The sequence below is a fragment of the Calidris pugnax genome, unplaced genomic scaffold (genome assembly GCF_001431845.1).
Source record: "Calidris pugnax isolate Ruff unplaced genomic scaffold, ASM143184v1 scaffold413, whole genome shotgun sequence".
Taxonomy (NCBI): Eukaryota; Metazoa; Chordata; class Aves; order Charadriiformes; family Scolopacidae; genus Calidris; species Calidris pugnax.
In genome coordinates this window covers 131,895-146,842 of record NW_015091189.1, presented here as the reverse complement: position 1 = coordinate 146,842, position 14,948 = coordinate 131,895, and the positions used below count along the sequence as shown (strand labels likewise).

General features: G+C 52.4%; 1 protein-coding gene across 1 annotated transcript in view; it reads right to left on the bottom strand.

Annotated features, from left to right (window-relative positions):
* The window catches only part of KSR2 (kinase suppressor of ras 2), a 100,011-nt gene that overhangs the window by 26,584 nt on the left and 58,479 nt on the right, over window positions 1–14,948 (bottom strand). Inside the window, exons 11-15 of the mRNA XM_014959513.1 lie at window positions 14,335–14,503; window positions 11,198–11,239; window positions 10,784–10,850; window positions 8,026–8,074; window positions 6,823–7,190 (exon numbers count right to left, since the gene is read on the bottom strand). Of these exons, the coding sequence (XP_014814999.1) occupies window positions 6,823–7,190; window positions 8,026–8,074; window positions 10,784–10,850; window positions 11,198–11,239; window positions 14,335–14,503 (695 nt within the window). The remainder of the gene's footprint in view (window positions 1–6,822; window positions 7,191–8,025; window positions 8,075–10,783; window positions 10,851–11,197; window positions 11,240–14,334; window positions 14,504–14,948) is intronic.

Genomic DNA, 14,948 nt, shown 5'->3' with positions numbered 1-14,948 from the left:
AATTGCTGGAAAACTCTGTTTTCATCTTTGGTATCTCTCGTGAGAAGAAGGCCTGGGTTTCTGTTCCTTCTCGGCACTCAGCTCCCCACCACTAACCACTGGCTCCAGGGAAGGGTTTGGGAGATGCTCCCTCTCCGGCAGAAATACTCCAAGTTCCTCTACTTGAAGGGCACCTTTGACAAATTAATTCTCTTTATACAGTCCTGCCATGGTCAAGTTTAATTCCTAATGTTCTTCAGCGTTCTCCTTGGTCTTCCCAATGCATCACGGCAGGGCCATAAATCACAGGCACACGGCCCTGGGTGGGATGGTCAACAGCCATCGAGTTGGCTCCTGGTTGTACCCTGTACATCTGCAGATGTGACGCCAGAGTTGCTTTGGCATCAAACTACGATGAGAAAGGGGCCACAACCCAGCCGGGAGCATCTCAGAGTACAAACCCCAGGCTCTTTGCATGGGCTCCTAGTGCCACGTTTGAGCTTCTCACTAAAACCCAAGTAATCTTCTTAGAAAAGCTGCACCAAATCCCCCACGCGAGGCAGCGGGAGCTCAAAGCCCGGGCAAACTCCAGCTCAAACCTCTTCTCCCCAACTTTTCAGACCTTCTAACCTCACTCCCTACTTGCCAACAACGTTCCCACTCAACAAGAGCCCTTGGTGCCCCCCAGAAAGCTGCACCCAGCGTGCTGATCCCTCCACCTCAGACTTGATGAGATCCAGGAGCCTTAGGAAGGATCAAGAAGCATTAATATTCCACACACCTCCCTTTTACGTTTTTTTTTTTTTCAATTTCCCCAGAAAGAACACCCAGAATCCTAAAACCTGGTAGTTTCTGCAATCCGTTACCTTCGTGGGTGGCTCAAGCCATTTTAAAAGAATTAGAAAACTGTTAGACTTTATCCTCTGAAGGACCTCCTGGGTGGCTGAGGCTTTACCTCCCCTCCCCGTGTTGCCACCAACGGGGGCCGGGACAAGGAGTCCCAAGGAGCTGACGTGAGCTTACCCGGGCTGGGCTTTGTCTCATTCAATGACAGCAAAAACAACTTGTCATTTGCCTGTATGCAGCACAAATGACATTTTTTTTCAGTCCTTTCACATTTCCACTGGGCTGAGGACTTTGATGCCGTGTCGTGCTATCCATTATGCAGCGCTCAAAGCGCCGAGGCTCACATTCGCTCTTGCTCAAGACTAATTAAGATGAATGTTAACTGTCCCCACCGCTCATTACCCAAGAGAAAATCTATTAGTGGCTCTGATGGAAATACTCTTTGGAGTCGCCACCTCCCATTGCCAAAAAATGCTGAAAATTTCTTCCTTTCCGACCCAGATGGTAGCATTAAGAGAAAACTCAAGAATCATAGAATTGTTTGGGTTGGAAGAGACCTTTAAAGGTCATCTAGTCCCAAACTCCCTGGGACTTCTTGTTTTTTTTTTTTCAATTTCCCCAGAAAGAACACCCAGAATCCTAAAACCTGGTAGTTTCTGCAATCCGTTACCTTCGTGGGTGGCTCAAGCCATTTTAAAAGAATTAGAAAACTGTTAGACTTTATCCTCTGAAGGACCTCCTGGGTGGCTGAGGCTTTACCTCCCCTCCCCGTGTTGCCACCAACGGGGGCCGGGACAAGGAGTCCCAAGGAGCTGACGTGAGCTTACCCAGGCCGGGCTTTGTCTCATTCAATGACAGCAAAAACAACTTGTCATTTGCCTGTATGCAGCACAAATGACATTTTTTTTCAGTCCTTTCACATTTCCACTGGGCTGAGGACTTTGATGCCGTGTCGTGCTATCCATTATGCAGCGCTCAAAGCGCCGAGGCTCACATTCGCTCTTGCTCAAGACTAATTAAGATGAATGTTAACTGTCCCCACCGCTCATTACCCAAGAGAAAATCTATTAGTGGCTCTGATGGAAATACTCTTTGGAGTCGCCACCTCCCATTGCCAAAAAATGCTGAAAATTTCTTCCTTTCCGACCCAGATGGTAGCATTAAGAGAAAACTCAAGAATCATAGAATTGTTTGGGTTGGAAGAGACCTTTAAAGGTCATCTAGTCCCAAACTCCCTCGAACTTCTTCAGGTTGCTCAAAGCCCTGCCAAACCTGGCCTTGAACCTCTCCAGGGATGGGGCATCCACCACCTCTCTGGGCAACCTGGGCAAGGGTTTCACCACCCTCAGTGACAAAAATTTCTTCTTCATATCTAGTCTAAATCTACCATCTTTGAGTCTCAAGTCATTATCTCTTGTGCAATTGCATCAGGCCATGCTAAAAAAGTCTCATCTTTGAGTCTCAAGTCATTATCTCTTGTCCTATTGCATCAGGCCATGCTAAAAAGTCAGTCATCACCTTTCTTATAAGCCCCTTTAGGTACTAAAAGGCCACTATGAAGTCTCTTCTCCAGGCTGAACCCCCCCCAACTCTCTCAGCCCCCCCTCCCAGCAGAGGGGCTCCAGCCCTCCCAGCATCTCCGGGGCCTCCTCTGGCCCTGCTCCAACAGCTCCATGTCCTTCTGCTGTTGGTGGCCCCAGAGCTGGAGGCAGCACCCCAAGGCAGCCTCAGTTTCCCCTCCCAGCTTTTGGCCCTGTATTTGGAAGGGGAGAATTCTTTCTGCTAATGAGAGCATCCTTGAGCAGCACAAGCAAGCAGGAAGGAAAACGTAGGGATGTGGAAAAGTAAAAATAAACTCATCTATAAATAACCCCTCTCCGGCAGCGCCGGGCGGCACGGCGTGGTAAAGCCCCTTCCAGGGATGGGCAGCTGCTTCCAGCCTGCCAGCAAGAAAAGGGAGATTTCTTTAGCAGCTACAAGAAGTTGCTCTTTTGGAGTGGAAAAAGTGTCCTCGGGCGACAACCGCTGGGCACCCAGAAGATAAAAAGGGGCCTCTTCTGCACACAGCCAGTTCAGCCCAGGGGATGTGTGGGGAGGAGTGGGCGAGGAAATTCAGGGAGGAGTGGGAGACATTCAGACATATTGGGTCTGCACCTGTAACTGGCCACATCAGACACCTGGGGCTGATTTTCCCTGCTCCAACCGAAGCCTGGTTTGAAGTTATTCCTGTAAATCCACGGGGAGAACTTGAGTTCCTCCAGAAAAATCCTGTTTGAAGAGCGATGCTTTCTCTGCATGGAGTCACCAGCCTCCACTTCCCCCACTGCCACATCCAGGACCATTCCCAGTATCCTCCACCATTCCCAGTTTCCTTGACCGTTCCCCACCCAGCTCACTGTCCTCTTCCCAGACTCATTCCCTACGGTTCCCAAGCAGAAGCTTGGGAAGCTGGGAAGCTGTGCAGTGGCAGAAGAGTCCCCAGGGCTGTCATATCCCTTAGGAAAGACCTGCCTATTCCAAGAAGCAGGGCCAGATGAGGAAACACGCATGGGATGGAGACCTCCACATGGCAAGTCTTTTCCCCACAGGAAATGATCAGAGATAGAATCATAGAATCATTCAGGTTGGAAGAGACCCTTGGGATCATTGAGTCCAACCATCTACCCTACTCCACAAAGTTCTCCCCTACATCTTATCCCTCAGTACCGCATCTAAACATCCCTTAAACACATCCAGGGATGGTGACTCCACCACCTCCCTGGGCAGCCTATTGCAATGCCCGACCACTCTTTCTGTGAAAAATTCCTTCCTAATGTTCAGTCTAAACCTACCCTGTTGGAGCTTGAAGCCATTCCTTCTCGTTCTGTCATTAATTACTTGTGAGAAGAGAAGATGTCCCAAGAAGCCCCCCAAAATGTTCAACCAAGGATAGAGCAGAAAAGGACTGGAGACACGAGGGCAAAGGACCATCCCTGAGTTGTCACCCTGGGAAATGCAAGGGATGCTTTGCCCTGAGAGCCCCAGAGCTCCCTCCTGGGGAAGCACCAGCAGGACAGAGCCCCTTGGGAAGCCTCAAAAGGGAATAATTTGTGTTTGGAAATGACCTCAGGGCGAAGGGTTGTGCACACATGCAGTCCTGGGTTTCCCAAAAAATTCCCTGAGCCCCCTTCCAGCATCCCCTTGGGTTTTCCTGCATCCTTGAAGCCAAGCCACCACCAGCACCGGCCACAAGCTGGTCACGTCCCAGAAATCCCAACAGGAGGAATCCCAAGTGGTTTCCAGTTGCAATTGAAAAACTATCATGATGTTGATTCCGCCTTCGAAGAATATGGATAAAAGCGGGCCGCCGGTTGTAGGCAAAGAGCAGGGAATGCTCAGAGGTGTTCTGAGCACAGGTTATATTTAGGGCAATCCAATAAAGCTGTACTTTGACCTTAAAAAGGAGCGAGTGCAGCTGGGAAGGAAAGCAAAGCGAGCAGCGCGCTCCCCAGACCTCATATTAATGCATCAAGCTACTGCAGCGCCCGTATTTACTGTGTCAAACTGTCAAAAATGGCACCTTTATGGTTTTATATAAAGAGGCATTAGAATAGAAAACACTTTGGAGCTAAAATAAAAAAAAAAATAAAAAAAATTAGAATATATTGCCCAGGTTTTGCTAGTGAATAGGATTGAAAAGCTGAGCAAACAGCGGCTGCGAAGGGATCACAGAGCGGGACGGAGAAGCCGCGTTTTCCTGCCTGGTGTAATACAGGGATGGGGTTTCTGACGCATCCATCAATACCCGTGTTTGCACACTTTTCAAAAAGCCTTTGGCCTGAAGCTAGCTAATAGATGGAAATCTGAAACGCTGCTGGATTTTCCCAGATGACTGGGTTTTGGTCCGAAATTAAAAGCTTAGGTTTTTTTCCAGTCCCCAGCTGGAGAGAGCCAGCCCCGGTTTGGAGTCACCCCGGCTCCGGAGGATGCAACCCCCAAGCCAAATGCAGCCCATGAACCCACCGGGGCAGGGAGCAAGCGATTGCATAAGGAGCCACAAATTTGGGTTGAAATCCTTCGTTATTGAGCAAGAAGGGGGAGCAGAGGAAAGCCCCCACCCCAAGACCCATAGAACCACCCCAGCTGAGACCGGGGGGCTGGGAGGTGCCACTTTTGAGGGGACATCAGAAAGGGAAGATGCAATATTTCACCCCTAAGAGCTGTCAGAAGTGTTGCCGTTTCAGCACAGGCTCTTTGAAACGCTGCCAGGAGGAGGCTGGAAATTCAACCTCAACTTGGGAAAACTTCTTGCAAGGGAAGGTAACGCGTGGAGGGATGCAACGCAGCACCACGTCAAGCCCCGTGGCTGAGTACATGGTCTAGTGATGAGGGAAATGACTGAATATTCAAAAATAAGCGTATTTCACATGAGGAGAGCTGCTCTGGGAACGGCTGCAGCCTCCCCACCTCGAGGCCAGCAGGGATTTTGTGGTTGCCCACCCGTGCAAGGAGCATGGTGGGGTGCTCAGTGCTGTGTTTCCCACCAGGCACACGGGTGTCAGCGGGTACGTGGCAATTCCTTGAGACCAAGGCAGCTCTGGAGCTGTTTGAGATGGTTTGGGAGACCCCAAATCCCAGCTCATTTCCCCACCAGCTGCAAGAAGTCTCCTCCAGCAGTCTCATCCCCACGCCTTGCTGCCATGTCCCCCCAGCAGCTCTTCAAGCCCCCAGTATCCCTCCCCTAGCCCCATCCCAAACAAGGCTCCAGTCCCACCTCCAATCTTGGGTGCAATAGAGACAACAGCTTTGGGAAAGGGAAGTCTCCAGGAGACAGTGACTTATCTCGCAAGGTTTCCCACCTCCTCAGGAGTGAGGAGACCCCCATGGACAGGCTCTGGACCCCTGGAGCACCAGCTCTCCTTGCCCACACCCAGTTCTCCCACCTCTGCTGCCCTTCTGGCCATTTCACAGACCGTTGGACCTAACCCCTGCATCCTGCTGAGCCTTCACACACTCCAGATATTTTCACAGCACCGTGGTATTTATGAAACCTGGTGTCTGTGTGTGGCCAGTTGCTTTGTGCAATTAGAGGGTTTTCCACATCGTGGCAGCGCTTGAGCAGGGTCCAGACCCCATCACCCATCCAGGGACCTGACCAGGGCACCATGCAAAAACGATAATAATAATAATAATAATAAAAACCCAAACAAAAACCAGAACAGAAGCTGCTGATCCTGCCAGGATATATCCCTCCTGGTAGAACAAATCATTCCTGTCCCTGGTTAAAACAAATCATTCCTGTCTCAAGCTCCACTTCAACAGGAGATGAATCTGCCTGGACTCACTCACATGGGTTTGCTGTCTGCATCGCAACATAAATCACAGCACAGAATTACAGAACGGTTTGGGTTGGAAGGGAACCTTTAAAGTTCATCTAGTCCAACCATCCTGCCATGAGCAGGGACGTCTTCAACCAGACCAGGTTGCTCAGAGCCCCGTCCAACCTGACCCAGAATCCTTCCAGGGATGGGGCATCCACCACCTCTCTGGGCAACCTGGGCCAGGGTCTCACACCCTCAGCATAAAAAAATTCTTCCTTAGATCTAGTCTAAATCTACCCTCTTTGAGTTTAAAGCCATTACACCTCATCCCGTAGCAACAGACCCTGCTAAAAAGTCTGTCCCCATCTTTCTTTTAAGCCCCTTTGGGGACTGGAAGGGGAAGGAGAGTTGGGGGGGTTCAGCCTGGAGAAGAGAAGGCTCCAGGGAGACCTTGGAGCCTTCTCTTCTCCAGGCTGAACCCCCCCAACTCTCATCTTCTCCCCATAGGAGAGGAACGAGTGGGCTGAAGACCACAGAGCTCTCCATCAGTATAAAACCCTCCACATCAGATGAAGAACATCCCTTTGCTAGGGCAGGGAGACACGGCCAGCCTTTCTTCCCAGTAACATTTGACTGCAGAAAGGTGTTTTGGAAGGAAAAAAATGATTCTGGGTGAGCACAAGGCGTTGGAGCTTACCTGGTGATGATGGCGAGGTGGGGAGGGCTCATGCAAGCTCCCATGAAGAGCACCACGTTCTCGTGCCGGGTCTGGCGGTAGGCCATCACCTCCCTCTTGAAGGCCTTCAGCTGGTCCTCATTGTCCCGCTCGATGTCGATGAGGCGGATGGCCACCTCCCCATGCCAGCGCCCGTGAAAGACCTGCCCAAAGCGGCCCTTGCCAATGAGCTCGCCGATCTCCAGCTGCTCGAAGGGGATGTCCCACTCCTGGAGGAAGATGCTGGTCTGGCTGGCCTTGCGGGGAAAGTTGCGCGCGGAGAGGAGCGAGAGGTTCATCTCCTCAAAGTCATCCTCGGACTCCTGCACCTCCTCCATGCCTTCCTCATTCTGCGGAGGGGGAAAAGGGAGGTGAGAGCAATGAAACAGGAGGGGAAACTCTGGCCAAGGAAGAGAATGTGAATGAAACCCCACTAACGCACCTACTGCTTGCTCAGACCCAGAGAAACGGGGCAGGTATCTCCCAAAGGCAATGGGGCAGCTGCGTTTCATGCAAAGCCAAGGTAAACCCCGATTTTGCAGGGAGGCATTTATTTACCCCAGGGTTAATCATGGGTTGGGTTGGAAGGGACCTTAAAAACCATCCAGTGCCACCCCCTGCCCTGGGCAGGGACACCTCCCACGACACCAGGTTGCTCAAAGCCCCCTCCAACCTGCCCTTGAACCCCTCCAGGGATGGGACCTTAAATATAAGAGTGTGACACACCAGAGCATTTAATTAATTTGCCTGAAAGCAGCATTTCATCCTACCCCTGCCGAGCTGTTCTCCACTGATACCAACTTCTCCCAACCCAGCACCCCCTGGTCTGCAGCCCCCAACCCTTTGGGATGGGTCTGGTTTTTCCCCTTGATGTTCTGTATATGCTTTCTACAGGATTAGAAGCTACATCCATCCCTGTCCTCACCATCCACCCCTTTAATGCATCTCAGAAAAGCTCATTGAGTTATAAACTTGAGAAGTTTATAGCAGACACGAAGCCCACCAGGGTCCCTCTTCATGGGGTGGGGACACGGATGCCTGGGCAGGATCAGGCCTGGCCATTAAGTCAATTATGGGCAATTTCACTGCACAGATGCTAAACTTAGTGGGTTCCTGTGAAATGTGCCCCAAGATGTAAATAAAATAAAGGCCCATTAAGCAGAGGAGTGAGTCCAGCCATCTCACCTCTGAGGTGGGCTCCACTTCAATTTGAAGCAATGGGTTTCCTTCCAGGCTGTTAAAAGAATTATTGAATTACCACCAGGTAAAAACACAGTCAGGTGGGGAGTACACATGGGCATGGAGTCCTGTGTCCCACAGCATCGCTCTGCACCAGGACTGAAGGGATTGGGGAGGAGAAATACCAAGGTGGCTGCTAATTTGGGAGAACAACCCCTTCCCACCCACGTCCTGGCTGCCTCCATCCCCGAGGACAGCCCTGGGTGCTCACACGGGAGGGGGGAGAATAGCAAGGCTGAGCAATATTAATTAATGCATTCATTAACACTGGATGCATGAAGTTCCAGGATGGATTTGGTGATCCATCCCGTCGCCCAAAACGCATGGTGTGGAGGATGCCCCATCGCTGTGTGACCCCAGGTGTCACCCCCAGGTCATCCAGGGCAAGGGACAGAGAAGAAATTGTGCTTTTCAATTATTTTTGAGAAGTGGAGGTTTCAAAGACCCTCCCTACAGTAAGAGCACCCAAATTTGTCTAGTTTCCCAGCTCCCTGGGCCAGGAGCTCTCCTTTTTCTTCTCCGTTTCTTCTCCCACCACCAGGTCCATGACCAGGGTCTCCCTGCACCTGATAATTAATAATTAGGGAAATTCTGTGGGGACGATCTTCTGGAGCAAGTCAGGTGGTTTCGAGCATAATGTAAATACATTATAAATTGCTATTATCAATAACAGAGATAACAGCATCCTCTCCCAGAGACAGCAAGGGTGACAGGAGAGGCATAACCCTCCCCAGGCTGCTCGGACTCTGTGGTCCCGTGGGTCCTGTCCCATTCGATTGCTGCTAAAGAGCTACAAATGGAGGGGAGACACAAGAGCATCTACAAAAAGGAGCCGACCCTGACATTTGAAGCATCACGGAAAGCCCGGGTGGACGCAGGAGGCTTCTGCTGCCCAGAATGACAGAATCTTAGTGGTTGGAAGGGACCTCTGAGATCATCGAGTCCAACCACAAAAAAAAAACCAAAAAACACGCAAAAAAAAAAAACCCCCACACACCAAACAAATACAAAACACACCACACCAAACGCCCACCAAAAACACCACACCCACCAACTAAACCCCACACTCAACACCTCACCATAAACCAATAACCTTGGGCACTAGAGCATGCCCTGAAGAGCCATGTCTATACGTTTCTTAAATCCCTCCAGGGATGGTGACTCCACCACCTCCCTGGGCAGGCTGTTCCAGGGCCTGACCACTCTCTCAGGAAAGTAGTTCTTTCTAATATCTAATCTAAATCTCCCCTGCCCCAACTTCAGACCATTTCCTCTGGTCTTGTCGTTCATCCTTTGGGAGAAGAGGCCAACACCTGCCTCTCTCCACCCTCCTTTCAGGGAGCTGTAGAGGGCAATGAGGTCTCCCCTCAGCCTCCTCTTCTCCAAACTAAACATGCCCAGTTCCCTCAGCCTCTCCTCGTAGGACTTGTTCTCCAGACCCCTCCCCAGCTTGGTGGCTCTCCTCTGGACACGCTCCAGCCCCTCAATGTCCTTCCTGTAGTGAGGGGCCCAAAACTGAACACAGCCCTTGAGGTGAGGCCTCACCAGTGCCCAGGACAGAGCCCATCAGGATGCAGGAGCAGCCGTCTCCTCCCGCCTGCTCTTTAACCCAGGCACGGATTCCTGTCTCCTGAGGATCCGCAGCGGAGCCTGTCGTTTAACCCAGCCGAGCCCGGGGTAACCTCAGCAGCTCCTGCTGCTATTCCCAGTGGGGCAAGCAAGAGGAGAATCACAGATTTTTTGCATATTGAAAGTTATTTCCCCCCGGGAGCCAGCCAGCCCTACCCCCGGTACCGTGCTTTAAGCAGGGACGGAAAAAAATAAATATAAAAGGCTTTGACTTCACCACTTTGCCATTAATTTCCCAGCCGTCAGCCGCCGCTGGGGATGGCAGCTCTGTCCCTGTCCCTCCCTTGGCCCCCCCTAGATCTGCCAGACCCCCCCAGCAGTTGCCGATGGAGTTTGGAGAGCGTGGGCGAGCCGGACACAAAGCACATCGCAGCCCAGAGCGAGCCCCCATCTGTTAAACCCCTGGCTTGGAAAATCCTTCAAAAATGGCATTTATATTAAAAAAAAAAAAAAGCTCGGCAAGCAACCCTGAAATGTAACATCGCTGCCGGGGGGGTGCGGGCAGGAGGACCTCGGTGAACCCCAGATTCGGCAGAGCAGCTCCGACTCGACCTGCCGGGGAGAGCCGGTCCTAAGGCCAATTAGATGCTGCATTTCAAAACTAATTTCAGTGCAAAGTTGATTTGCCTTGAAAATATTCCAGGTGGGGCTGCGAGAACCACCTTTATTAAAACTGTCTCAAAGATCCTGGTTCTCTGCTTATAATTTAGTAAGAGATTAATCACTTGGGCTTTGACGGCTCCTTCCGAATGTCATTTTATTTTCTGATGGCGAAGTGCTGGGCGTTGCTGAGGGTTATAAATCACCCCCCTGCCCTCTCCTTTCAAACTTTCTCCTCCCCAAGACACGAGCCACAGCCAGGAGATGGGTAAGGGCAGCAGGAGCACCAGGGAGGTCATCATGACCATCCACCCCAACCTGCCCAAAAGGCATCCCTTGAGCCCCAAATTTGCCCTGCAAAGGCAGGGGAGCACCCATGGGTGCCCGGAGGAGGTGGGGTGCAGGGGATGTGCTGCCTGAGGAGGGAAAGGTGATGCTAACCAGGGGGAGGAAGAGGAGGAGGAGGAGGACTCACATTGGGTTGGAGTTGACGGGGTGGAGGATCACCTGCGGGGCTCGGGTCGGTGTCTCAGGCACCACGTCTGGGGAGAAGAGAGAGGAGTGAGAGTGGGCTGGGAGGCACCAGGAGCCTCTTCCAGTGGTGGGGGGCACCCAGGGAGCTTCATCCCACTGAACACCCCCCCCTCATCCCACTTAGTTGCATCCAGGTCCAATTTAGTTGCACCCTGAGCTACAGCTGGGTAGAACTTTGGGCCACCCAGCCCTGCAGCCTCTTGGTAGTGCACAGTCCTGCAACAATACACTGGTCTTAGGGAGAAATCCCACCCCAGCACAACCCCCCCACACAAATCCAGGGGTTGGGAGAGCTGGCCGTGCCCCCCCTCCCCTGAGGGATGTCTCAGCACCCCGTGTGATGGGAGAGACTTACCTGGGAAAATGAACTGCTGCTTGTACTTGTAGTAATGGGAAGCTGGGAAAGAGAAAAGGAAGGGGTTAAACACCCACCTGCAGAGCCAGAACCTGCGCCCAATTCTGCACCATGAAACGCCAGCCCCAGGTCTGGGTCCCCCCCCTGCATGACCCAACCTCTCCTACCTCCTTCTCTCTGGAATGTGCCACCTAGGATGCCATATAGGGTGCCCAGGTCACCTTAGTAAGGTGTAAGATGTAAGACCTTAGCCCCCTAACGATCCGGATGGATTATAACTTAATTTTTGCCACCATCAGCTACTGCTCTATACCATTCGGAGTGTTGATGTCACCTGCAAAGCCACCAGTGGGATTTGGACACCTGGTTGCCAGCAAAAGCCCATGGGCTTGGCATCATGGAGACACCGAGTGATGGATTTGCAGCTGCTGCCCGTTTTTGCCCAATCCAGCCCATCTAACCGTGCATTGCCGCCACGCTTCGGAGATGTGTCCTTCCCGGGCTCCCTGACTGCCTCTCAGTGCACTGAAAGGAGACAGTGGCTCTTGGCAGCCCCAGGAGTCACTGCCCAAAGCCAGCGCTGCAGAAGGACTATGGGTGGTGGCACCCTCCAACATGGTTTGGCTCATGCAGGCAGACAGGTCACGGGTATGAAGCAAAACAAAGCTGCTGAGGCCACCAGAGGTTGGCACCAGTTCAGAAGGCACCTTCTCCTTAAGCTTTAAGACCCCAAAGGCCATCCCTCAGCTTCTCCTCTCCAGCTTCGAGACCCCAAAGATAGACCTCAGCTCTGCAGCAGGACCTGAGGACTCCTGAGTCAAGATCAAAGGAGACTTGAAGGTAATTCTGGCTGAAAAAGGTCACCGTGTTGCAGTTTCCAAGCTCAAATCCTAATCCCTAAAATGACCATCTTGATGGGATGAACCATGGAGAACTTCCTGCTCAGGAAGATGAAAGGACAGTAAGTCCTGCTTTTGTGTCAGACCGGCTCCTTCACCACAGGGCTCTGCTCATCATGGGCATGAAAGGAGGAAGCAACCACCCCGTGCCGAGCTGCCAGGGTCTGATCCTGCCTCGCTCCATCCCTGGCAGCAGGACAAGCGTGCCAGAGGCTTCCTGCGCTGGCTCAGCCGCGGTGGCAGTGACAGGATGTCCACTTCCCCATAAGAAGATGCTGCTGCCCACTCTGGGGGTGACTTCTGCAGTTTCTGCTTTAAACAACATGAAATAACATCTCAAAAGACCTGCAGGGAGGTCTCTGCTCCAGCAGTGATGCATGATATGGTTTTTGTCAGTGTTAGGTTGATGGGTGGACTCAATCACCTGAAAGGTCCCTTCTAGTGTCTTCTATGATAGTCATAGTTCCTCGGTTGGACTCGATGATCTGAAAGGTCTCTTCTAGTGTCTTCTATGATAGTCATAGTCCCTTCTATGATTCTATGATGGGGTCATCAAATGCTGGACCCTCTGTCCCTTCCCACCACCCCAGGCAGGGTCCAGGGCTTGCCCAGCAGGTGGTTTGGGGCTGTTAATTGCTGTGAGCCAGGCTATAGAGCTGCTGAGATGCCAGGATGCTTCATCTCTGCGTGGACCACCATGATCTCGATTATACCAGCAGGGAAACCAACACTGTGGACTATCCTCCCCAGCACCTGCTTGAGGGCTGCGGCTGGTGAAATCCCAACCTGGGGAGCAGCCGAGGGAGCCCAGCCCCTCCTTGAAGGATGGGCCACTCCTTGGGGTGCTCAGTGCTTCCTTGCAGCTCCTCCGCTGTCTTCCTCACACCCCTCTGACATCTTGCCTGAGCCTCAGACACTCCAGCGAGTGAGACTTATTCATGGCTGCAGCCTCTCCGAGCATACAAGGACTTGTGTTGTTTGGCTGGTGGTTGGGGTTTTTTCCTCAGCTTTTGGAAATGTTTGCTATTGTAGCTATGGATCCTGCCAGTCAAATCCCTCCTCATCTCCCTCTTCCTCCTCATCCTCCTCGCTGAAGGTTTGTCAAGACAGAAGGGAGGAATTGACATGGCACAGCAGGATCAGCAGAGCCCAAAGGTGCTGTCTGGTTCTTCCAGAGAAGCAGTCCTGACCCTCCTTCCTACTGGACCAGTTTGTTAACCCTGGGGATTTGGGGGTGCAGGAGGGACCTCAACCTTCCAGCTGATGCCCCATCAAGGAGGCTTGAGGGCACAGACCAAACAGGGGTCACCATCCCTGGAGCAGCTATGAGTGCTCCAGCATCTCAGAGATGGGTCAGGGCGATGGCTCCCCATTGCCAGTCCCTTTTTGGGAGCAGCTGGAGAGGCAGGTGGGTGTTTGGGGACAGCTGAGTCCCTTCACGTTGCCAGGAGTGATGCTGGCACTTTCTGGAGCTGTTCCCCTCCAGAATGGGACCTTCCCTGGAGCAGCAGCATTGCCCCAAGAACATCCCAAAGGCAGCCACGCTGGGACAGGCTTTGGCACATCCTAAACCCAGGAGAAGATTTTATGGTGACTTAAATGTAACTCCTGCGTCCTGCAGCCACTGTGACCAAATTGCTTCTTCCACCATCCCTGAAAAAACTGAGCCTCAGGAGCAGATGGGTCCCAGGTACCCAGACAAGACTTGGTGGGATAAGCTACCTCAGATACGCTGAGCATCAGCTACTCCCCACTATCACCCCATGTACATTGCCAAAAAGCTTGTTGGAGGCCCATCAACCCAAAGACACAGTGAAGTCAACCAAAGTTACCCCTGTAGAGAGGTAAGACCTTGTTTCCCATTTGCTGTTGAGGCAATTCAGTGGGCACACACCATGAAGAAGTCATGCCCGGAAGGATTTTTGTAGCCTCAAGTGCACCAGGTTGCCCACAGAGTTTCTGTTGGCTCCATCCTTGGAGATTTTCAAGACCAAACTGGATCAAGCCCTTAAGCTCTGACCCTGCTTCAAGCAGGAGGTTTGACTAGAGACTCCTAGGCTCCCTCCCAACCTGAATTATCCCAAACTCATCTTTGCTGCTCATTTCTGCTTCCTACTTTTCCCCATCTCAGGGTAAGTCCAGGCAGGTGAGTAACTGGAGCAGATCCTTACCCTGAGGAGACCACGGGGCATGAGTCCCTCTCCTTGGGGACATGTGGAGGTGGGGAGCTCACGGTACCTGGCAAGTTGAACTGCTTCTGCTGGCGTGGGCACTGCGGGGAGGGGTGCAGGGGGGACGGCGGTGTCGCGCTGGGCGGCAGTGGTGGGGCCGGCGAGGAGGGCGTGGAAGAGGTGGTAGAGGAAGGGTTGCTGCTGGAGTCTGGCTGGTAGGGCACCGGGATGTGGTCCTGTGGGACACATGGAAGGAGAAAAAAAGAAGAGGTGGTGAGAGCAGAGTCGGATGGTGCCACCCCAAGGTGCTCCAGCGCAGAGGACCCCCGGTGACAAGTGAGAACTACAGAGGTCATCCCAGTCCCCTGTTTCCAGAAGCCCTAGAAAACCACCAGAGCCCCAGCCTGGCCTTTCCCAAAGCCATTTGTATTCACAGTTTGCACCAAGGCCATTTCACACCAGAAACAGGGCTCCTTTGCCAGCCCCTCCACGGCTGAGGGCTTCCCATTTGGGAGAACCATGGCCACCAAGACCAAAGGTGGAGACCACATCTGTGGGGCTTGGTCCTGAGAGGCAACAAGGACTTGGGAACTTCTGCTGACCTCCTTTGAGCCAAAAGCCCAGTGCCTCGCTGGGAGCAGGGGGCTGATTTGAAGGATCAGTCAACACATCCCAAGACAA